The sequence below is a fragment of the Phoca vitulina genome, unplaced genomic scaffold (genome assembly GCF_004348235.1).
Source record: "Phoca vitulina isolate PV1807 unplaced genomic scaffold, GSC_HSeal_1.0 scaffold28, whole genome shotgun sequence".
Taxonomy (NCBI): Eukaryota; Metazoa; Chordata; class Mammalia; order Carnivora; family Phocidae; genus Phoca; species Phoca vitulina.
Genome location: NW_022589731.1, coordinates 15,650,296 through 15,673,356, shown reverse-complemented (window position 1 = coordinate 15,673,356; position 23,061 = coordinate 15,650,296). Strand labels below are relative to the sequence as shown.

At 45.6% G+C, this 23,061-nt stretch overlaps 1 protein-coding gene across 1 annotated transcript in view; it reads right to left on the bottom strand.

The window, feature by feature from the left end:
* Positions 1–19,151, bottom strand: part of GRK5 (G protein-coupled receptor kinase 5) — a 206,230-nt gene extending 187,079 nt beyond the window's left edge. The window contains exon 1 of the mRNA XM_032423099.1: positions 18,848–19,151. Within this exon, the coding sequence (XP_032278990.1) occupies positions 18,848–18,899 (52 nt within the window). The 5' untranslated portion in view covers positions 18,900–19,151. The remainder of the gene's footprint in view (positions 1–18,847) is intronic.
* Between the last annotated feature and the right edge of the window lie 3,910 nt (positions 19,152–23,061).

The window sequence follows — 23,061 nt, the reverse complement described above, 5'->3', positions numbered from 1 at the left end:
CACCCCAACTAGTGTCATACACCCAGGAGGTGCTTGAATCACATCCGTGAAACGGGACTCCGATTTTGTGCATCCCAAAGTATTCCTGCTCGTTAGTCATTAGTTCACCAGATAGGGCTGACAGAAATCCAGTACCCACTGAGCACATCCCTGGCTGCAGGATTCCAGACAGTCACGGTGTCTCTCTCTTTACCAACTGCCCAGCTTGTCATATAAGAATCAAAATGCTCACCTCCCACAAACGGTTACATGGGGATAAAAGAAGCAAATGACAGTGGTTACCATTAAAACGAACATACAGTGCCTGGGGGATTTCAGATAAACCCTGGCCAGGGCACTGGAAAGGTTCCATTCTTCATTCTTGCTCCAGACCCCACCTCCAAAATTGTCACCCAAGGGGGCTACCAGCTTTATGCACCAAACCTGACAATAAAGGAACATAGGCTTTTCCCCAAAATCAAATTCATACTTGAAAGACAAAGATGTGTCACCATTTAGCAGAGTCAAAAAAGTGTGCTAGGTGTACTAAGGTATTTATTACAGATTCAATCAAGGCAGTCGGTCAACAAATGGGTCCAAGGAGAAATTTCAAGAATCATTTAAACAAGACGGCTGGAGTAATCTTATGACTTCCCACGGTGAAATGCTAAGTAGGACAACCCTTGGTGAGATCCAGAGGGCCTAATATGCTTTGTTTTTTAAAAAGATTTTATTTCTTTATGATTCCAGCAAGCAAACTTACATTTACAAGGCACTAATTGCCATTTCCCCTTCTCCAAATGAAAATATCTTGTTTTTCCACTTATATATTGCAGGCTCACTATACAAAATCCAGGTTATCCCAACCTCCATTCACTGTGTCAGGATCATTTCTCCGGGTCAATAAGAATAGATCTCCATAATTCTTAATGGCTACATAGGAGTCCATTATTTAAATATGCCAAAATTCATATTATCAATCCTCTACCAATGGTCACTGAAATTGTTTCCATTCTCTGTTATAAATACCCTCTACCATTTATAACACTCTGTATACCATTTGTGCACTGTGTTTCTCAAGATGAAACCCTAGAATTGGAATTTCAAGGTCAAAGGTTACATAATTTTAAGCCTTTTGATGTATGTATTGTCAGACTCCTTGAGAAAGACAGCAAATTTGCACTCCTATCAGCAAAGGGAGTGTAATGTTTGAAAGAACCTATCTACCCACACTTCCTTATCAATGTGTTACATTTTTGCCGTTCTAAGATTCTGCAAATACACAAGATTCGCTTTACTGGTGGGTTGAGCATCTTTTCATGTGTAGTGAATCCCTATATAATGCCTCTCTTCTCCCCCTAGAAACACCTCTCCACTTACTACCCCCATCCTCTCTAGCTGTATCCAGAGCTACCACATTGTTACAATTTCACCCCTATGGGCTTCAATCTAAGAATCTGAAGAAGAATTGAGGCCTGCAATCTACATGAATTGTTCCAGAGTGATCCACCAACACAAGACAGGTCAACTGGAGTCATTCCTTAGATTTTCAAATCAGAACTGGGGAGGAAAAGACCAGTCTCTGTCTACTGGTGCAAGCTGTAAAATGTGAAACCATGACATGTTCCCCCAACATATGGAGAAAGTAGTGAGAAAAGAGGAGGCCGGTAGATCAAGAGGCAGATGAGAGAGATGGAGAGCGCTAATAGTGTTCAAGTTCCGGGTTACAGGGGTTCTGAAGCCATCTGGGTCCCTGTACTTCCCACCCTTCTTTGACATACAAGATACCCCAGTTTCCTCCCAGATGAGTTCTCATTTGCCTATAATAGTTCAAAATGGATTGCTGTCATTTGCAACCAAGACTCCTGCTTAATTAATATAGCTTCTTTTCTAGCTATTCTTTCTTTTGTGAAATACCTCTTCATGGTCTTTGGACATTTCTCTACTGGACATTTCCTCCTCTTGATTGATTTCTGTGAGAGTATCTTACAGATTAAGGCTATTTTCCCAGGTTGTCAGTCAACTTAATTTTTGTTATGACCTCTTTTGTCAGAGTTTTGTTTTTTTTTTTTGCATTGTCAACTATGTTAGCCTTTTTTCTTATGATTGTGCCTCAAAACTATACGAAATATTCACCTATACTTTCTTCTAGAATGCTTATAGTTTCATTTTTTTACAAATCTAAATCTTCAATGCATCTGTAATTTGTTTAGTTAGCTTAAGGTAGGAATCCAATGTTATGTCTTCCCCAGTGATTCATTAGCCACTTATCTCAACACCATTTCCTGAGTAAGCCATTCTCTCCCGTTTTATTTGAAATGTTTCCATTACTATAAACTAAATTTTTACCTACACTTGGGTCTGTATCTGGACATTCTCTTTTATTTGTATTCTTCATTGGGTCTCTGTAATCATGAGGGCATTATCCCCATGTGATGATAACAAAGATACTGAGAAGCTAAGTTACTGGCCTGCGACCTCAGACAGATTACCAAATCGCCAACCCACCTTTTGCCACTTACAGCCATAGAAAACCTAAGCGAAAGAGAACCACCAATCTTCTCGGCATCCCCCTAGACTGCGAAATATGTCTGGCCAGTCAAGATAAGGCAGACTTCTAGACCAAACGTTGTGGGCAAATGAAGTGGGTCAGGATTTGCCCAGAGCCTACAAGAATGCTCAGCAGTGCCCACTCCCATTCTAACCCTGTGGGTGACGACAGTGTCCCCAACCACAAGCCTTGAAAAGTAGGTAATGCTTATCAACCTCTAACTCTTTGTGGGATGTCTCCAAGTCCACATGACAATGTTGTCGTCACTCATGCCTAGATGGAAATTTCTCACATTTTCTCAACAATATTTACTTATTGTTTTCTTTGGCCAGACAGAGCGCTGTGTATTTTTAAACTTTCCAGGAAGACAGTTTATTAAGAAAATACAGTAAAGAGCAATCAAACTGTTTATTTTTGACTTTTGATTTAATTTTCTTTTCTATAATCCACTAAAGAAAATACTAGAATCATGCATTTGCCTTTCTTAGATTGCAAGCATCAGTTAAATTAGCAGCGGTGGGTTTTTTTCCTGTTTGTATTACACATGGAACCCCTCCCAGCTCTAATTCTTTCCCTGGGGTAATTTTCATTTTAATGTGTAATGGCTGCTCTTCAAATTAACATCAAATCTTATTATGAAGTACCCACAGTTGAATTACCATCAGTGGAAAATGCACCAGCAAATTCTCAGATCTAAAGGGTGAATAGAGCTCCGGAAATCCCCTGAGCAAGATGTACATTTATATGGCTCAGAGAGGTCAAGCAATGTGCCAAAGCTCACACAGCATGTGGTGGCACCTTCTTCTTCCCCTTCAACCTCTTCATTAGAGGCATCAACAGAGCTTTCATTCAGGGGAATTGAAACATCTTGGCTCAGGACACTTAAGTGCAAGAAAAGATACCAATATTACCTTGAAAAGAAAGAAAGTGGGTGTCTTGACCCCACTTCGGGAAGTTATTAAATGGCTATGTCCTTGAGCTTTGCCAGATGTGAGCAACACAATCTGCCCAGCTGCTAACAGATTCTGATCCTAGGCTGAATGTGTCGGTTCCTTGAACGTGATGTGCAAGGAAAGCACCGAGCTGGGAGTCCAGAGCCCAGGGTTCTGGTTTCAATTTTACAGTGGGAAGCACAGTTATCTTCTAATATTAGAAGGGCCCCAGCCGCTCTTTCTGCCCACGGGTCCTGTCCCCATGCTATAATAAAACACCTTTTGGGGCGCCTGGGTGGCTCAGTCGGTTAAGCATCTGCCTTCGGTTCAGGTCATGATCCGGGGGTCCTGGGATCAAGCCATGCATCTGGCTCCATGCTCGAGCATCTGGCTCCATGCTCGGCAGGGAGCCTGCTTCTCCCTCTCCCCCTGCTCATGCTCTCTCTCACTCTCTCTCTCTCACAAATAAAATCTTAAAAACAAAACAAAGCACATTTCTGCACTGGGGGAGAAAAAGGAGCCCCCCCCCCCCCCCCCCAGCAAAGTGTGGTGCGTGTATTCCAGATGTCTCCAAAGAGCAGACCCAGGACCTAATGGACCAGGCGTACCTGGGCTTGACTGCAGATTTAGGTTTACCATCAGCATTTGGTGAGGCCCAGGGAGATACAAGTAAAGAAAAATGCACCAGCAAATTCTCAGGGAGGTTGCAATTTAGTGGGTAAAGCAAGAAGCCTATCTAATAAATATTTTTCTTACTTCAGCAGTTCAAAATAGGAGGGGCTGCTTGAGAGAGGGTATGAGTTCCCCAACCCTAGAAAGATTTGAGCAGAGGACAGAAACCAGCTCCCAGTGAAGGTGCAGAGAGTCCTATTTGGAGAGCCGGGTTGGAGTAGAGGCTCAACATCATCTTGGGAGAGACTCAAAAAATCTTCGAGCTTTGGTTCCCATGCCTGGTTGATCCTCGGGAGTTTTTAAAATACAAATTCCTAGGTACTGCCCATGAGCTTCTGATTCAGATCATGGGTAGGGCTTTTTCTTATGAGTTGAATTGTGTCCACCTCCCCCCCCCAAAAAAAGATATGTTGAAACCCTAACCTCAGAATGTGACCTTATTTGGAAGTAGGGTCTTTACAGAGGTGATTAAGTTAAAATGAGGTCAGTTTCTAATGTACATAAAGGTTGAATTACTATGTTGTACACCTGAAACTAATATAATATTGTATGTCAACTACACTGAAGTTAAAATGAGGTCATTAAGGGCGCCTGGGTGGCTCAGTCATTAAGCGTCTGCCTTTGGCTCGGGTCATGATCCCAGGGTCCTGGGATCAAGTCCCACATCGGGGTCCCTGCTCAGTGGGAAGCCTGCTTCTCCTCTCCCTCTGCCCCTGCTTGTGTTCCCTCTCTCGCTGTGTCTCTCTCTGTCAAATAAATAAATAAAATCTTTGGAAAAAAATAAAAAAATAAAATGAGGTCATTAGGCTGGGCCCTAATCCAGTTTGACTGGTGTCTTTATAAAAAGGGGAAATTTGGACACAGAGGCAGGCAGGCACAGAGGGAAGACCGTGTGAAGAGAGATAAGGAGAAGACAGACATCTATAAGCCAAGGAATACCTGGAGCTCCCAGAGCACGGAGAGAGGCCTGGAACAGATCCTTCCCTAGCACCTCCAGAGGGAGTGTGGCCTGCCCACAACTTGATTTTGACTTCTGGCCCCCAGAACTGTGAGACAATAAATTTCTGTGGTTCTAAGCTGCCCGTGCTGTGGTACTTTGTCGCCCTGGTAACAAATGCAGCCTGAGAATCAGCATCAGAGCTGCCGAGCCGCCTTGGAGGACGGTCCAGGCCCAGGGACCGGTCCTCCATTAGAGGCTGCCTCGGCTCTGGCACCACTCTGCGTGGGCTTCCTTTGGTCCTCAGACCCCTTCTCTGCGGAAGAAAGGAGCTCACGGAGATGACAGTGAGTCCACGGCCATGTTCAGACTAATCATCCAATTAACGGGCAGCCTTTCTCAGTTTGATCCACTCCGCTGCTCCCGGGCAGCAGTGAGCCCTGGAGTTATGAGCCAACACATCTACAGAGGCCTCCAGGAAGAAAATGCCACCCTCCCCTCCAACGGTTACAAAAATATTGAAGACCCAAAGCTTTGGACGCTGCCCTCATGCCAAGCTTCTCTTGGAGGGAGACACAGAGGGGAGGCAGGGCCAGTGACTGGTTTTTGTATTAGACTATTTTTATTTGTGCTCTTGATTCTCAAGATGGGACTCCTAGAACCTCGCCTAGGTAAATCACATGCAAACCTTCAGTCAAAGTAGCTACTGGAGGAAGAACCCACAGAATTCCACAGAGGAGAATACCGTACCAGATGAAAGACAGGCGCGCGAGAGATTAGGGGGGGGACTCCCACCAGGAGCACATGCAGCACCTCTGAGGGAATTAGGAAAGAGCATGCCTACCCCAAGATACATTTACAAATCTACCACCTCCGTGAGCTAAGTGGTACTTCCCTGAAGTTGTGCAATGCGTGACTAGACGGGCAAGTCCACAGAGACGGGAACAGATGTACTGGGTTAGCACCAGAGGAGAAGGGGGAGAAGAAGGTCCTTGCTGTGCACCCTTGGAAAATCACTTCACCTCTCTGAACTTGATTTCTTTCTTTCTCAAACCGAAAGAAAAGGATGAAGAAGAAGCACTGGCCAAGTCTAGGTTGCAGTGATGATCCAAGGAGGTAAGTACCAGACTAGTTTTACAAAGCTGTGGGCTCGTTATCTGAGTCTGTGTTCCCTGCCTGGCCCACAAATGCAAAACCCAGGGGCAATGACATGGTCATTGCCAAGGAAAGTCTTTGACTGAACTTGATTTCCCTAATCCAAACTTTGAATAACACAGAGAAGAGGACTGCGGTCTCAGAGGTGAGGGGTATTACATCCCAAAGGTTTCAAAACCATCTTATCACAGGTCCTCCTGTGTATCATGCTCCTTTCTCATAAGAAAATGTATTTGTACATCCCTAGGGCCATTTAACTCCACTTTAGAAATAATTACTATTCTTCCCAAAGCAGAGTGTGGGGAAGAGGGTGGAGAAACCCTATTAAGCAGACACAACCACAGGAAAAAAACAAACAAACAACAAAACCTAAATCTTTAAATAAGTGTATCAAGATGTTACACAATGTATAGGCTATGCCTACACTGTTTACAATATATTTAAAACCTGTAAAACCTAGGGCGCCTGGGGTGGCTTAGTGAGTTGAGCGTCTGACTCTTGATCTCAGCTCAGATCTTAATCTCAGGGTCATGAGTTCGAAGCCTGCATTGGGCTCCGTGCTGGGCATGAAGCCTACTTAATAAAAATAAATAAACAAATAAATAAATTGTAAAACCTAAATGGCCCACTATAGGTGCTTGGTTAAATACACGATTAAACCAGGCCAAGACAAATGAAAAACACAGACCCCTTTGGAACCGGGTAACCCCTCAGGGTTATGCTAGAAGACACCCAGCATTTCTCTCAGTTTCCAAAGTGCTTCACAATTTTTTCCCAACACCCATCCATCTCATGGGAAACTAGAAACATAGATATGGGGAAGCCCTACAACATATTGTTGCCTAAAAACAGTTGCAGAACAGCATGTATGCAGTGTGCTATTTGTGTCAAATGGACAAGTACGCTCACACATGCATAGACACAGAGATCTGGAAAAATGACCCCCTAAATGCAGACGGTAACTTTCTCTGATGGGTAGGACTGGCAGCCGGGACACCTGGGAGGAGAGAGGTTTTGGCTTTCTTCTTGCTGTTTTGCATTGCTGTTTGAATTTTCTTTAGCAAACAGGTAGACTGTCTGGGGAAAATTTTTTTAGTCTTAAAAATTAGATAGAATGACTCCTATTTAGTTGTGAATCACAGCTGCACACTCGATTCTTTTTCAAATGTCTCCTGTATGTCAGTACTGATGTTCCCAACAGCTGGTAAAGTTGTGGAGGACGGCAGCTATGACGGAGCAGAAAGAGTGTCAGGTGTGGAGACGGGGCTTGGTGCGGGGTCCAGGCTCTGGAACTAGCAGAGTACTCTATGGTAAGTCATTCACCCCTCTGAGCCTCCAATTCTTCATCTACAAGAATGGGGGAGAATAAAACATACTCACAGGATTATAAAGATCAACTAAAACAATGGGCACAAAGGACTATCATTTTTAAGTGATTCTTCTAGAAAAATGGGAGAGACTCCATTGTTCACACTTTCCTCCTGTCAGAACCTGCCACGGTGCCAAGTACACGGTAAGTATGCACTAAATGCTGGATTTATGACACTGGGCAAGATGCAGAAGCCAATTCGGGGCTAGTCCCATCCGAATTTTGCTTCCATGGAGCCCCTAAGCTCTCCTATTTTTTTTTTTTTTAAGATTTTTTTCATTTATTTGACAGAGAGAGACACAGGGAGAGGGGGAACACAAGCAGGGGGAGTGTGGAGGGGGAGAAGTAGGCCCCCCAAGATCATGACCTGAGCCAAAGGCAGATGCCTAACAACTGAGACACCCAGGCGCCCCCCCCCTCCGCCCCAAGCTCTCCTATTGAAGGCAGATATTCAGAGCACAAGGGCCCACACCCTGGGTGAATGGAATTACGAGCAGACCCAAGTTCACTTCTAAACACTTGCCCAAGAAGAACCTGACTCTCAAATCCTTGACCCCCTCACGTTCATTCCTGAGATGTTTTTAAGCTGCCAAAAAGATGAGAATACCAGGCACCATAATATAAAACCATCAGCCACCCAGCAGTACCAAAATGTAAGCTGAGAAGTAGACTTGAAGCATACCCGGAAACTAACCCACACCTTCGTAACCCGTGGAACCACTGAGGAAATCAGGTTTGTCCTTCTTTAATTTATATTCTGTTGTATGTTATAGAGAATTAAGCTTTAATTTTAAAAATCCCTCTAATTGGATACTACTGATGGGAAGACATCTGGGGCAAATATCTAGGCTCGGTGCATTCCATCCCAAGCAATGGTTAGTGGTCTGCAGAATGAGTGTGTGGCAAAATAACCAGTGGTTGCTAATTATTATATATCACAGGGTTTGGCATCATCCATAAAGCCCCGTCACGCTGGCTTCTTCCTCTCCAGAGAGAATTACAGAATTGACTGTTTAGAAATTTTTTCTTCCCCAAGTTAACATACATTTTCCTTGTCTTAATTGGATCCAGTCTCTTTGCCCATAAGCAAAAAAGTTATTTTTCTAGAACGATTGCATCCTTCGCATGGCAAGCCAACAGCCTTTCCTAGGTCTGGAAGGATCACTGGCTTCCTATTTTCTTTCCATTTGCTCAGCCTCATTCTAGTCGTGATGTGAAAAACATGTGAAGATTGTGTCCTAAGGTGCCTTCAATTTAGCCAAAAAAGGTATGATGTTACCGGCATGAGACATCTCCTCCAACCCACACAGAGCCTCAGAATTCGGGAGAACTGTTTGCCCCAAATGTTTTGGTCTAATGCAAATATTTATTTCTTCCAAAACAAGTAAAACAAACCACTTCCAAATTGGGGGTGGGGGTGGGGGAGTTTGCCAGACATTTTTCACAGTTAAGACAAACATTTGGGAAACATTTTCCAATTTGCCCTATACCCTTAGTTAATCTTTCTTAACCACATTGAATCATTTCCTAATTTACCATCTACTGTGACATCAAGGCCATTTCTTGAAGATCTTACTTTCTCTGCTCTACCCCTCTCCTCCATGTAACTTTGCTACAGCATCAGTTGAGCGTTTCTTGAACACACCAAGCACACGCGCCTCTGACAGACACACTCCCTAATCTGTGACTTAGAGGCTCAGCAGCACGAGGCTTGAGAAAAGTTGGATCTTGAGACATCCTTTGCCAGGCAAGTCTGGGGCCCAATTCTTTGTCCCCACACCACCCCTTAGTTTTCCTAGAGCTTGGAGTTCCTTTTCACAGATGTTATCTGAACATTCCCCAAAAGCTCTTCCTGAATGCATTAACAGACAACATTAAGATGAAGCAGAGCACATTTCTGCATCAGCCATTATAAAGCTGTTTTTCCTAGGCCATTTGTTGACCCCTCCAGCTTGTTTTCATTTCACAAGTGGTGTAAAACCTTTGCCAAGATGGAATTCCATTTTCAAACGAGGTTTCACAAGACCTTTTATCAGATAGGCAGACCAATTACACTGGCTGGATTCTCTCTAGCTTGTAGTTGGGTAACTCTGTCCTTCACCCCTCTTCTCTTCCTGAAGTGGTTAAGTTCAGAGGTTCACCCTCTCTGCAGGGGCAGATCAGAGGCTTGAGTTCCTGTCCCCTCATTACCAGGCCATGACATCATGCTGCCTCCTCTCCAGCACCTCAAGCTTGACAGGGACCCCCAAGAAGAGACTCTCTCAGCTGGCAAAGATCCTTGAAAAGTAAAGCTGCTAAATTAATGCAACACGTACACACACACACACACACACACACACACACACACACACACGGGTTAATATGGTTTCTAAATGCAAACATTTATAAACTTACCACTGAAAAATGGAAAGGGGTTAATGCTGAGAAGCTTTTCTGGGGGAAAAAGCCTGCTTCACACACTCTCTCTGGGATGGAGGGGGGACGCCCTACAATCTGGCAGAGGAATCAGTCTGGTGGGTCCCCCCCACCTCTCCCACCCTAGCCTGCTTCTTTTTAATTCAGTAAAGAAAACTGCAGCGATCTGAGCACACACCGAAAGGTACCATCAGGCAGAGGTCCTTCAGGGCAAGGGTCTCCCAGGGGGAGCAAGCATCAAAGGAAGGGAGGCGTGGGGCAGAAGCATCCTGCACGTGCTAAGCTGATGCCAGCAGGAACTGGCCTGCCCAGTGCCCATCTATTGGCTCTGCCAAGGAAAGGGAGTAGCCTACCACCAACGACATGTCCCCACCACCACCCATCTGGTTTAATGCCTTGTCCCTCAGGGGCAATTCTGTGGCTTCTCAAGATTCTCTCGGAGCCCTGCCAGGAGGAGATGCCAAGAGGCTGACCTTCTCTTTTGATGTGTCGGTATGTGTGGGGGATGGGGGAGAAGATGCAGATAGAAGGAGAATACCAGTAATGGGGCTCCAGAAAGGATCAGAGCCACCACGCGTGCATGCATATATCCCCCCTCCCCAATCACAGATTCATTTGAATCGATAAACAGTCCTACTTTTTTTTTTTAAGATTTTATTTATTTATTTATTTATTTGAGAAAGAGCATGAGTACAAGTGCAGGGGAGGAGCAGAGGGAGAGGGAGAAGCAGACTCCTTGCTGAGCAGGGAGCCTGACGCAGGGCTTGATCCCAGGACCCAGGAATCATGACCTGAACCAAAGGCAGACACTTAACCGACTGAACCACCTAGGCGCCCCAACAGTTCTACTTTCAAATGGAAACACCTGGGGCGCCAGGTGGCTCAGTCGTTAAGTGTCTGCCTTCGGCTCGGGTCATGATCCCAGAGTCCTGGGATCGAGCCCCGAATCGGGCTCCCTGCTCCATGGGAGGCCTGCTTCTCCCTCTCCCACCCACCCTGCTTGTGTTCCCTCTCTCACTGTGTCTCTCTCTGTCAAATAAATAAATAAAATCTTTAAAAAAATTTTAAAAATAAAAATAAAATGGAAACACCTAACGTGTGGATTCACCTATCAGTAGTCACTCACAACCTAGTAAGAATTACTGCAACCAATGGCTCTCAAATTGGCATTAACCTGAAATCAGGATCTGTGAGGACAATTATATTCCCATTATACCCTTTTCCCAGGAAATGTGATAGAGACCCTCTTTCTCTTCCATAGTTGCAACCTCATGGGCATTTACATTTAGAAACCATACTGCCCTGAGCAATAGGTTTGTTTTTTGGCTTCCGTTACATGGGAGGAGAAAGATTTCTTTCGGAACATTAAAGGACTTTGGAGGGTTGCTCCAGGAAAGTCCACAGTTCAAGTGACTTCCTTTTATCTCCGTCTCCCTATCTGTGAAACCAGGGTAATCTCTCTTCTGCCAAGTGGAGACCAGACCGGTAGACCAACTGAGAAGGCTCAGGGCAGCCAAAGCACTGGCTGCCCCCTGGGCCTCCACCACTTCACAACACGGGAATCATCTTATCTGTTTATCTCAGTTTCTTTTGCTTTCTGCACATTGCCCGGAAGTTGTCCTTTGAGGTTCATTTCATTGTTGCCTTTTAAAAAAAAAAAGATTGATACTCCACAGATTACAAATTCCTAGAGCCCAGGCAGGCCCTATGGAAATTAGCCTAATTTATTACTGACTTCTGTCAGGAGGATGTTACCAGTTGACTCTCTGGCACAACTTCAAATAGAGTTCCTTGCTTCAGACTGGGAAAAACAGCAACTGTTTCATTGTTTCAAATGATTATGCCACTTTCTAAGTGTGCTCTAACTGGGTTATCCTTGAAATCTTTCAAATCTCACAGGAAACAGTTTTTAAGGAGTAATCATTTTAAAGTGGATACAAAGATGGTGTGTTTTTGACATCTTTCTTCATGATTTTATTTCAATCTGTCCTGTTCAGAAGAAATGGAAAGCCTTAAAATTGTTTTACCTGTTTTCACCCTCACTTTAAAACCTTCCTGAAGTCCATAGAAAGAGTTGGGTTGTTTTTGTTTTTTTCCTTCCTTCCGTGGATTTCCTGTACGCACAATGTGTTTTTCTTAATAAAAAGACTGTTTTCAAATATCCTCACAACAGGAGTTTACACAGGGCTCTGTCTATATCTATAACACACACTTAATTTGAATCAGGAAAGTCAGTTGCTCAATCTAGGCAAACTTCCCAACAAGATATGAAAAAAAGAAAAAACATGGCTGGCTCACCACCACCAGCAATACCTATGAGTGTCCCTGAACTAAATTTGTCTCCAAAGTGACTCAGTCTTAATCCCTCATCCCCCAGCTCCCCTCCCTGCCTCTGTCTCTTTCCCTCTCTCTTCTCCACACCCTCCCCATTTCTCCCTCTCCCCCTCCTTTACCTCCTCCCGCCGCCCCGTTTTCATGTCAGAAGTTAGGGGGTTATCACCCTCTTCTTCAAATGAATGTGTAGAACTCTAGAGCAGCTATGTCCAAATGAACTTTCTGCAATGCTGGGAATGTTCAGTATCTGCGCAGTCCAACAAGGTAGCCACTAGCCACATGTGGCTACTGAGCACTTGAAATGTGGTTAGCCTGCCTAAGGAACTGAATTTTTAATTTTAATTCATTAAAATATAAATAGCACATGCAGCTAGTAGCTGCCACGTTGGACAGCACACCAATTTAGAGGACTAGACACCTTTAACCCTTCCAGGTCATTCCCGGTGACAGGCTGCATCACAGGACATGCTCAAACCAATCACAACACAAAGGCAGAAAGGAAGGCAGTCTCCACCATCTTCACTCCAGAACTGCAGCCCATCAACCCCACCCAGGCCACTGCCCTCGAAAGACCTCCAAAGTTCCAGCTGGAGGGCACCCACTTCAGCACACCAGTTCTCCTCTTAGATCTCGTCATTTCTCAACCAAATGGTTCTCTTGCCCTTGTTTTTAGTGTTTTCCATTTGTAGGAGCTGACCTTCATAAAAACACAATGTCTTGGAAAATTAGCAGTTGTCTACCACATTTCAGGCTTATCCCTCAAGTATGACCTTTTGGTCCCTCGGGCTATTTTCCAAGTCCTAGGAACAGCAAAGTCAATACGGTGACCCAGCTAAGCAGGTCACACCACCATCAACTTCAGCTTTTGGGGGGAAAAAATTTAGTTCTACTCATATGATTTACCAGTTTAAAAGCCTGAGATGATGATGATGATGATGATGATGATAGGCCCAGTTCCATCTGTCCACCCACCTCCAGCAGCATCTCTGTAAGGCTGACATCCTCCCACAGGGCCCTTCAACGAGATGTTGAATGAATGAGTGAATGAATGAATGAATGATTTCACCCTGTTAGAATCCCCAGAAGACAATTTAAGAATGGTTTTCTCTAAATGAGAAACTGGGGAGGGGGGTGGTATGGTCTAGTCCGGAGGTAACTGCCTTCTTTTTATTTTTATTTTATTTTATTTTTTATTTTTTTTAAGATTTTATTTATTTATTGAGAGAGAGAGAGTCTGAGCAAGCGGAAGAGGGAGAGGGAGAAACAGACTCCCCACTGACCAGGGAGCCCAATGCGGGGCTTGATCCCAGGACTCTGGGATCATGACCTGAGCAGAAACCAAGAGTCAGACGCTTAACTGACTGAGCCCCCCAGGCACTCCTCCTAATTTCCTTTTCTATGGGGTCACCTGTTTGTGGTCACTGTCTATGGTGCTCTCAAGTTTCTGCTCAGTTGCATGGTCGACTGTGGTAATATCCTTTTGTAACCATAAGACTGTTTTTATTTCAAAAAATGTCTAGGGGTGCCTGGGTGGTTCAGTCGTTAAGCGTCCGCCTTCGGCTCAGGTCATGATCCCGGGGTCCTGGGATCGAGCCCCGCATCGGGCTCCCTGCTCCGCGGGAAGCCTGCTTCTCCCTCTCCCACTCCCCCTGCTTGTGTTCCCTCTCTCGCTGTCTCTCTCTGTCAAATAAATAAATAAATAAAATCTTTAAAAAAAAAAAATGTCTAGATATTATAATGCTTTACCTTGAGCCACAAATATCTTGGCAACAAATATGAGCTTTAAATATTGCCCATAGGGGCGCCTGGGTGGCTCAGTCAGTTAAGCATCGGACTCTTGATCTCAGCTCAGGTCTTGATCGCAGGGTTGTGGGTTCAAGCCCCACTTTGGGTTGCCTGCTGGGCGTGGAGCCTACTGAAAAAATTTTAAAAATAACATAAAATAAAAATAAATATTGCCCACAGTCCTGGATGGTTTCCCAAGAACACTGGAAGTGCCCAGGTATGGGTTGAATAGCCCTTGGTAGAGGTGGATTTGGTCTTATATTGGGCTCTTTCCTGAATCCCCTTAAATATTACTGAAGTCTTCACCCCAGACCCAAAGGCTATCATTTATCAAGTCACTACAAGAGTTACAGCTTCCGAAGACATCATTTAAACAAGGATTAGTTTGGGCACTGGAAGAGTTTGGGCCCATCAGTTTAGAATCTGATAAGCGGCAGCTAAGCTACTGAAAGATAAGAGTCTCGTGGGCATTTATCTGATGATTTTTAAAACAGGCCGTTGGATTAATTAAAATCATCACTTGAAATCTTTCTGTAAGAGAGCAAGGCCTTCTGAAAACATTGCTTTTGGTTTCTCTATCTCAAAGTCGTCAGTACTGAAAAGAAACTTAGGAAAAATAAAAGGCAGTTTCATTTAACGGCATTGTACTTAACAGGCCAGGCAGCTTCCCGCTGGGGGTGAACACCCGCTGCTCTCCTACACAGCTAGATTGAAGGGAGAAGCCCCAGGGAGGAAGAAGTATGCCTGCCTGCCGGTGGCAGTTAGGAGGCTCTAAACTGCAGAGACATTCCAATGTTCTAATAATGAAATATACTGACGTGTCAGTTTCATCCTCAAGAACTAGGGGTACAAGGGAAAGAGGGAAGAGAGCAGGGGCTTTCAGCCCTGCTGTGGCAGAGCCTGCCCCTCCACCGGCTGGTTGTAGGTTCCTCCCTCCTCCTACCATTCCTAGCCTCTGCCTGCACAGAACTTCACCTTTTCGCAGGCCCCTAACCTTGATCATCGGGAAGATCCAGGCCAACAAGCCACAGAGTTATCTGAGAGAAAAGTTCCTATATATTCTGCTTCTCGGCAATTGTGACCAATGGCAAAGTCATCACGTTTCTGACTTCTGGGTTCCTGCTGGGATCATGCTCAGGAAAATGTGATCAATACTCCCTCTGTCATCTTTATTGATCAGATATGGCTATGGCTGGCCTGTGAAGAAAGGTGAGCCCTTGCAAAATTGCTTCTCACCGTGGTTCACTCAAGAGTGAGGCAAGAGATCTAGAATATGAGAAAAATACAAAAACCTCTACTGCAACAATAAAACCAAAAAGAGACACACAAAAGACACTCTGCAAACACTCTTTCTCACTATTATTTCGACACCAGCTTGCTTGCCAATTTTCTGAGATTCTAAAATGTAAATAGATAGTCTGGGTCTCTTTTCATTAAATGCTTAATCACTAAGCTCATTTCCATAAATCAGCATGAATTCAGTCTCAACTTCTTTTTTTTCCTTAACTTTTTTTTCCTTAATTTTTAGGAGAGTAATCTAAAGTTCCTAAGAGTGATCAAGTCAATGTTTTCTTATGAGACCAGGACAAATAAACAGCCCATAAGATACATTTGGGTGGTTTAAAATTCTGAACCTAGATTATCCAGATCTATCTTTTCTTATAAAACAACTTTCACAAAGGTGCGATTTGTTTGCTGTGTTTTATAATTACTTATAATGACTCATTTTACTCTAATCCACTTACAGATTTTCTACTTTATTGATATATTCATGTTTTCCCTTTATACATATTTTATTATGGTAAGAATCTAATTTACAGTGAACTAAGAAGCCATCTGCCTTTAAGAATGCATAACAATAATGAAAGATAGGCCCCAGAATTACCCACCAACATGGACAAGTACAATTTCCTTTACAGCATTTGCAAAGTGCGTCTGTCTTTCTTCAAGGCCTGTTTCTCTATTGTTTGGGACAAATGTGACTTTTACTTGAAAGCCACATTTTAAATTGTTTACAGTGTATTTTGTTAAGTGAAGTAAATTAAATTTCACATACGCCCATTATTTCTCATCTGTGACCTTTCATAAGAGATTTCAAGTAAGAAGTGCTTGTAAACATTCTAAACAACTCAGATTATTAAGGATACTATAAATTTTATATTAGATGTTTCACTAAACTGACTGAAATTTTCATTTCCGAATATCTGGATAATACGATTTTGGGGGGGAATTCCTTAATTTAAAAGAATGACTTCAAGAATATGACAGCTGAGAAGAGAAAAATAAATTGCTTTTATTTCTAAAACCTTCCACACTAATTAGAATATAGGTGCTCAAATCTTTCATAAAGACCCAATAAGAAGAAAGTGGAAGCACATAAAATCAGGAATTTTCTTTAAACATAAGAAAGGAAGACGGGGAGAAACGCAAATTTAAAAAATGAAGTTTCCATGTCAGTGATTAATTTTTCTCATTCATGTGTCAATCTCTCCCTTTCCTTACAGACAAGGCCCTCTCCATTTCAAAGGCATCGTCCAGAGCTATTTTCTCACCAGGAGACGACTCCTAAACTCTCCAAGAGAAATTGAAAAGACTTTCAAAGGTAAAGGAAGTGAAAGGCACATTCTCCAGCACTTTTAATCACTGTAATTCGGTCATTCCATAGGAGCTTCCAGCCTGCAGTTCTGTCCCTAAAGTTCTGAAAAAAACAATTTGTTAACCTGCCAAACAAAAATATCAGGCGGTTAAAAAAAAAAAAAAAAAAACCCTAGAGAGACCAATTTGGGAGAGAAAATTGATAACACTTTGCCAACTCCAAGCAAAACATTTTAAAAGAAGCAACCAAATGCTGAGGGAAGAAAAACGCATGCCCCAGGCGAACGAACGTGTAGAGCAGCGAATCTAAGGAACAGAATTCCTCCTTAGAGGAGTAACCAGTGAAACTTGCAAAGCCTCCAGCACCATCATATCCAGTGATTTCCCAAGAAATAATTTCAGAATGGAGGGAGGGTGGAAAACTTTCCCAGCCCCCAAGCCCTAAGATGTACAACCATGTCCCACCACTAGGTGGCGGTTGAAAAGGCTGTGATCTTGAGGGGGTGGGCTGTTTCCTCCGCGTCTTTCCCTCCTGGACGCACAGCCCAGTCCGGGAGAGAGCCCACTCGTCCCCACCTTGATCCAGTTCGCTAAAATGGCAGGTTAGGTAGAAAGAAAGAAGCTTAGAAACCTTAGAAACCTGAAGTCCCCAAGTAACAGCCACTCCTACAAATCTGTTCACACCAAAGCTGAGCAAGGGAGGGGGTACGGACCTGCATATTTTAAACTCTGCTGGGGTTTTCAAAGCAAACCTTCCAAGCGGCTGCTTTAGAGCGACAAGTGACGACGAAATTAGACGTGAACGCTGGGTTGAGTTACTAGGCTGTGCATCACCAACCCGCAGAGCGTGTACAGAGCCACAAGGTGATGGAACTAGCTGGCTAAACATGAATCGTTTTATTGCTAGCCAAAAATTCTTCCTTCATTCATCAACGTGGGTGAATGAAAATATTAAGTAGGTAAGGCATTTTCGTGGACTGCTCCCTGAGTAGCCCTCTGAAGTCAAGACCTTACTTAGGCTGCCTTCTACCTTGGGTGTCAAAGCCTCCTCCCATGAAAGGGAAAAACCACTTCCCCTTTTTGTAAAACGGCTGCACGCCAGAGCTCAAATCTTGGCAAAAGAGATGTTACATAAATTCCAGGTGTTCCTAAATATGTATGTTTGCACGCAATCATTTTAGGAAGCATCTAAGTTTCTGGGCCACTTTTTCTTTTCTTTCTTTTTCTTTCTCTCTCTCTCTTTTTTCATCTCAAGGAAGAGTCAAAATGTGTGTTTACAGTTTTGACTTAGGCTCCTACCCACTTCGTTTTGACGATATTTCCTGCCAGCTAAATGCAGGAAATCTAATAATTTGCACCCAAAACGCATGTAAGCACCCAGCACACTTACCTTTCTTTTCTTAACTGAACCCAGATCAGACAATTCAGTTATCTCTTCCTCCCATCACCAAAGGGAAAAAACCCAGCTCTGAAATTCTGAATTATTCTCTAGGTGATTTGTACAGCCATATCTCCCGTAATTCTATGAACGGGCTAATTCCTTAACATCTTACTTTGCCTTTAAAAGGCTTCCTTCCACACGACGGGATTTCCCTAAGAAACATTCCCAGCGGATGGTTTCCAGCAATAGCCTATATCAACTCAGCCTGCGCAAGCAAAGACTTGGCTTCTGCTAATTCCACCCCCCCCACCCCCCGCCCCACACACACACCCGCCCCAACACACACACCAATTCACACTCACAGAACCATCCCGGGCCGACTCGAAAAGCTATTTTGTTTGCATGTTTGCCCATCTCTTCCTGAATGAATGCTTTTCCAACTGACCTTTCAACAGCTGCCGAGATGGCACGGTCTGTAAGATTAGAGCCGGAAACTAAGAGAGATTTTAGCATCCTAATCCCTGCAACCTCGACGTTTCTCCTTCTCTCCCCAAGTCCAGATGCTCTGAGCCCAAGGGCAGGACCCCTGAAGCGTCTGCAGAGCAGCTCTCCGAGGTGTCCTGCTCGCGACCAACTCACTGCGGGCATCCTGCACACGCACAGCCCCAGCCTACACGCCGCCCGACACCCGCACCCCGGCCCGCGGCGAATACGCCAGGCACGCACCCGCCCTGCCTCTTACCTTCCCTGGCTTTCAGCAAGACCGTGTTGGCCACGATGTTTTCCAGCTCCATTGACAGTCGGCGGTCAGCGAGGGAGCCTGCCGGCGGGGCTGTCAGCTGCTGGAGGTGCTGCCGCTGCTGCTGCCGCTGCTCGGGCTGCCGCTGCTGCTGCCGGAGCCGGGAGCCGGGAGCGAGCAGCCCGCCTTGCCTACCGCATTATTCCTGCTCTTATCCCTCGGAGTTTTCCCCCTCTGCAAAGAGGAGCCGCCGCCGCCGCTTCTTCCTCCCTCTGTGTCCCCCCTCCCCCCTCCCTCAACAGTCTCCCCCCCACCCCCCACCCTCCGCGTTTCTCTGTCACTCCATTCTCCACCCCTCCGGCTCCCTCGGATGCTTTAATGCCTCGGATGCTTCTGCCTCCCCTCCGTCCCTCCCGGGGGTGTGGTACTAGCAGGCTCGGGTGGTCGCACTGCGCAGGCGCCAAGCGGGCCGCGCCTCCTGCCTCGGCGCTCCTGGCGCGGGGCCTGCTGGAACTTGTAGTCCTGCGGACGCGCCGCGCGGGAGCCGGAGAGGCGCGCGGGCTGCCTGAGTCGGAAACCTGCCCCGGGACTCGCACCCAGACTGAAGGCGGGCGCGGCCCGGGGAGCCTAGGGGCGCCGGGCTGCGAGGGGCAGCGGGCGAATCAAAGGCGGCCCGGCCGAGCCGGAGCCCCCAGTCCCGGGGCCGGGCTCCCTCTGGCCCGTTTCCCGCCTTGCCGAGAGCTGGGAAAGCGAAATAAATCCACAGGCCACGGCGGCGGCGGGCGAAGCGCCGCGTTCCGGCAGGAGCCGGTGCGGGTCCTGGCCGCCCCTCGGGGCGTGCTCGAGTGGGAGGAAGGTCAGCCCGGCAGGCTGCACACGCTGAGGCGGGCCAGTGTGCGCCGTCTCACACGCACACGCGCCGGGACGCTGACAAAGGTGTACTTTGTTTCCTCCGAGGGCGCGAAGGGGTCTGCGAGTCGGCGGCGACCTGGAGGTGGTGGCCGCGTTGGTGGCCGCACGGTCCGAGCGCCCCCTGGTGGCCGCGGGGTGGCTGCGCGGTGGCGAGTCCACGCGGACCGCGCCCCCCAGGGCTCGGGACCGCCCCCGCGCGCCTGGCGGGCACTCGGGGGATCTGGGCGTGGGAAGCGGCTGGTTCTGCTAATAAAGTGCCTTCCGGCAAGCGGAGCCCGTAAATTCACGACCCTCATTACAGTCAAACATTCCGATTTATAAGAAGGTACACGGAATCGCCCGAGTCGGCTGTGGAGAGCGGTAATGAGTAACCGCGCGGAGCCCGGGTTGGAAATACGTTTTCAAATTACGGGTTTATTTATCTTGGGGCTCTGAGCGCCTTTCCGCAGTATGCTCAGAACATGACATTTCAGACCTACTCTCTGCCTCTCTTCCTTGCTTTCTTTGAAGGTCCCACTCCTGGGAAATGAGCCCTCGGTCACCCGTGGTCTGCGAGTCCTACGGCCTGGGGGAAGGGCGGCTGGCCCCAAGGAACAATGAGGCCTTTGCCTCCTCTGCGTCCTGCGGGCCGGATATCCGTTCAGAAGCCGGCTCTGGGCCTTCTCCGCCAAAAAGGAGGAAACCTTCTGTCCCCAAGGCTGCCAGGAAGTGGCAGGGAGGTGCTGGGAGAAACGAAGAACAATTACTACGCATGGGAGAATGTACAGAAATTAATAGACTTTCGAAGCCTTGGAAACCAGAATGGTCGCAGATTTTAACAGCACAGACCTGTCTTGTTCCTATATGATGCCATATACTCACCACCACCACCACTTCCTGGTGTGTGGATTTGGGTCAGTGGGTCTCCCTGGGCCTCACTTTCCTCATCTGCAGAGTGGGGACAATCAGTTTGCCCGTCAGAAGGCAGGGAGCTGAGCAGATGACTTTTTAGGAATCTTCCACTCCAGGAATTATTGTCCTAAGCAACCCAGGGTTAGTCTTGGCTCTCTATCCACATGCCCAGAGCCCTAACTTATAATGATAGGGTATTTCTCAGAGAGGATCCTAGAGCTGGCAGCATATCAGAGCTCACCAACTACAATGGTCACTTGCCACTTACTGGTCGCCTGAGGCCTGTTGTAGCCCGGAGTTTCTGTAGCTAACATTAAAGCAAAACAAAACTAAAGCCGAATGCCTTTAGATGGTCTGTGCTCCACAGCAGCCTTCTCAAACTTTTATGTGCATAGAGGTCACCTAGGGATCTGGTTAAAATGCAGATTCTGTTTCACTAGGTGGGTCCTGAGATTCTGCTGTTTTCTAACAAACACCAAGGTTCTGTCAATCCTGCTGGTCAGTGGCCCACACGTTGAGTAGGAAAGGTCTACAGTCAGCCATAACCCTCCCCCACTCTATGATCTTATACCCAGCCCAAGTCCCCAGTGGTTACCTCATTTTACCTAATTGGCCTCTATAGACATTTGAGTTTGCAACTCTGGAAAATCCTGCCTGTTCCCCCTCATTTTACAGATCTGAAACAGACCCAGAAAGACTAAGTGGGTTCTGCATGATCATTCAGCAAGTGAAAGCCTATCTACTTTCTCTGCTACATGGTAATACATCCTGCCTACAAAATAAATGGTTGTATTTCAAGTATCTGTGCCTCTCTGAGGAAATTAGGACATTCCAATGGGAGAATGGAATGATAATGGCTAGATTTACTGGATCCAACTGAGGGCCAGGTCCTGTGCTAAGTGCTTTACGTGGATTATTTCATCAAACACAACATCCGGATGAGGTAGAGAACATACATAGCCCTGTTTTATAGATAAAGTCACCAGGTTAGAAGAGGTTTTATAAATTGCCTAAGGTCACACAACGAAGAAGTAGAAGATGTGGGATTTGAACCTAGCGGTCTGACTCAGAGTCTATGCACTTAATTTCTGGCTAGCTCAGGCTAGCCAGCAGAACTTGGCTGCAATTGTCCTGTTTGGCTGCCAGAGTGAACTTAAATTGTATTGTAAGAAAGCAAACCAGGCAGTTGGCTAAGTGATTAAGACTTAAGGGGGTTTTTCCATTACACCATTATAGCTTCCTATAATTCCACCGTTATAGCTTCATTCCTTTCAATTAACTGCATTAACAACAGCAGTTCTCTAGAGAAATGGGTTTGATTCAAAAAAGAGCAGGCTATTAAATATCAATAGGTAAGTCAGAAAATCTTGCTGGCTGAAGGCAAGAATGCAAATCCAAATAGAACAGTGGGTGAGTTTGAGAGGGATGGGAATATGTCAAATTCTGACTTCCAGATCCACTCAGGATCAGCTGAACGGGAAAATGCAAGAGAACCACAGAGTCTCACTCTTCTGTTGGCACCTGTATTGTGTGGATAAAGCTGCTCGGTCAGAGTTCTTGTAAATAGAAATCAACTATTCAGGAAAGTCACAAACTTATCTTTGTAATAAAATATAGATTGCTTTTGGGGTGCCTGGGTGGCTCAGTCGTTAAGTGTCTGCCTTTGGCTCAGGTCATGATCCCAGGGTCCTGGGACGGAGCCCCACATCGGGCTCCCTGCTCAGCGGGAAGCCTGCTTCTCCCTCTCCCTCTCCCACTCCCCCTGCTTGTGTTCCCTCTCTCACTGTGTCTCTGTCAAATAAATAAATAAAATCTTTAAAGAAAAAAAATATATATATATATATATACATATATGGATTGCTTTTGCCTGAATAATCAAACTGGCCTTCTGAATAGTACTGGATCTGGAGTTTTCAACCCTTTCCTGGCCACACAGCTTTCTAATCATCAGGAAACAGCTGGAGACAGTGTGCTTATTCTCCTGTTTATTCTTTCTTCTTCAGAGTTTACCTATGGGCCAAGCACTGCAGCGAATACAACAGCAATTTTCCGGGAGAACTTGCCACTGGCAAGGAAAGCAAACTAGAAGACAAACTACTGAGATGAAATGGAATAAGGACCATTTTGGATACATACAAAAGGACTTTGGAAACAAAGAAGAGGAGTGATTTCAAGCACCTAGAAGATTCCAAGAGAGGAGAAATGAGAGCTGTAGGTGGGATTGGAAATGTTTTCAGTTACATTGCCTCCTGAGAAGCCCCTTCATCGATAGTCCCAGTGGTTACCAAACTTGACATTAAAAATTTTGCCATGCTGTAGACCACTGATCGTTCTTCTATTTACTTATTTTCCTTTAAAGTCAAGTCACTTAAAAAAAGAAAAAAGTTTGGGTGCCTGGGTGGCTCAGATGGTTA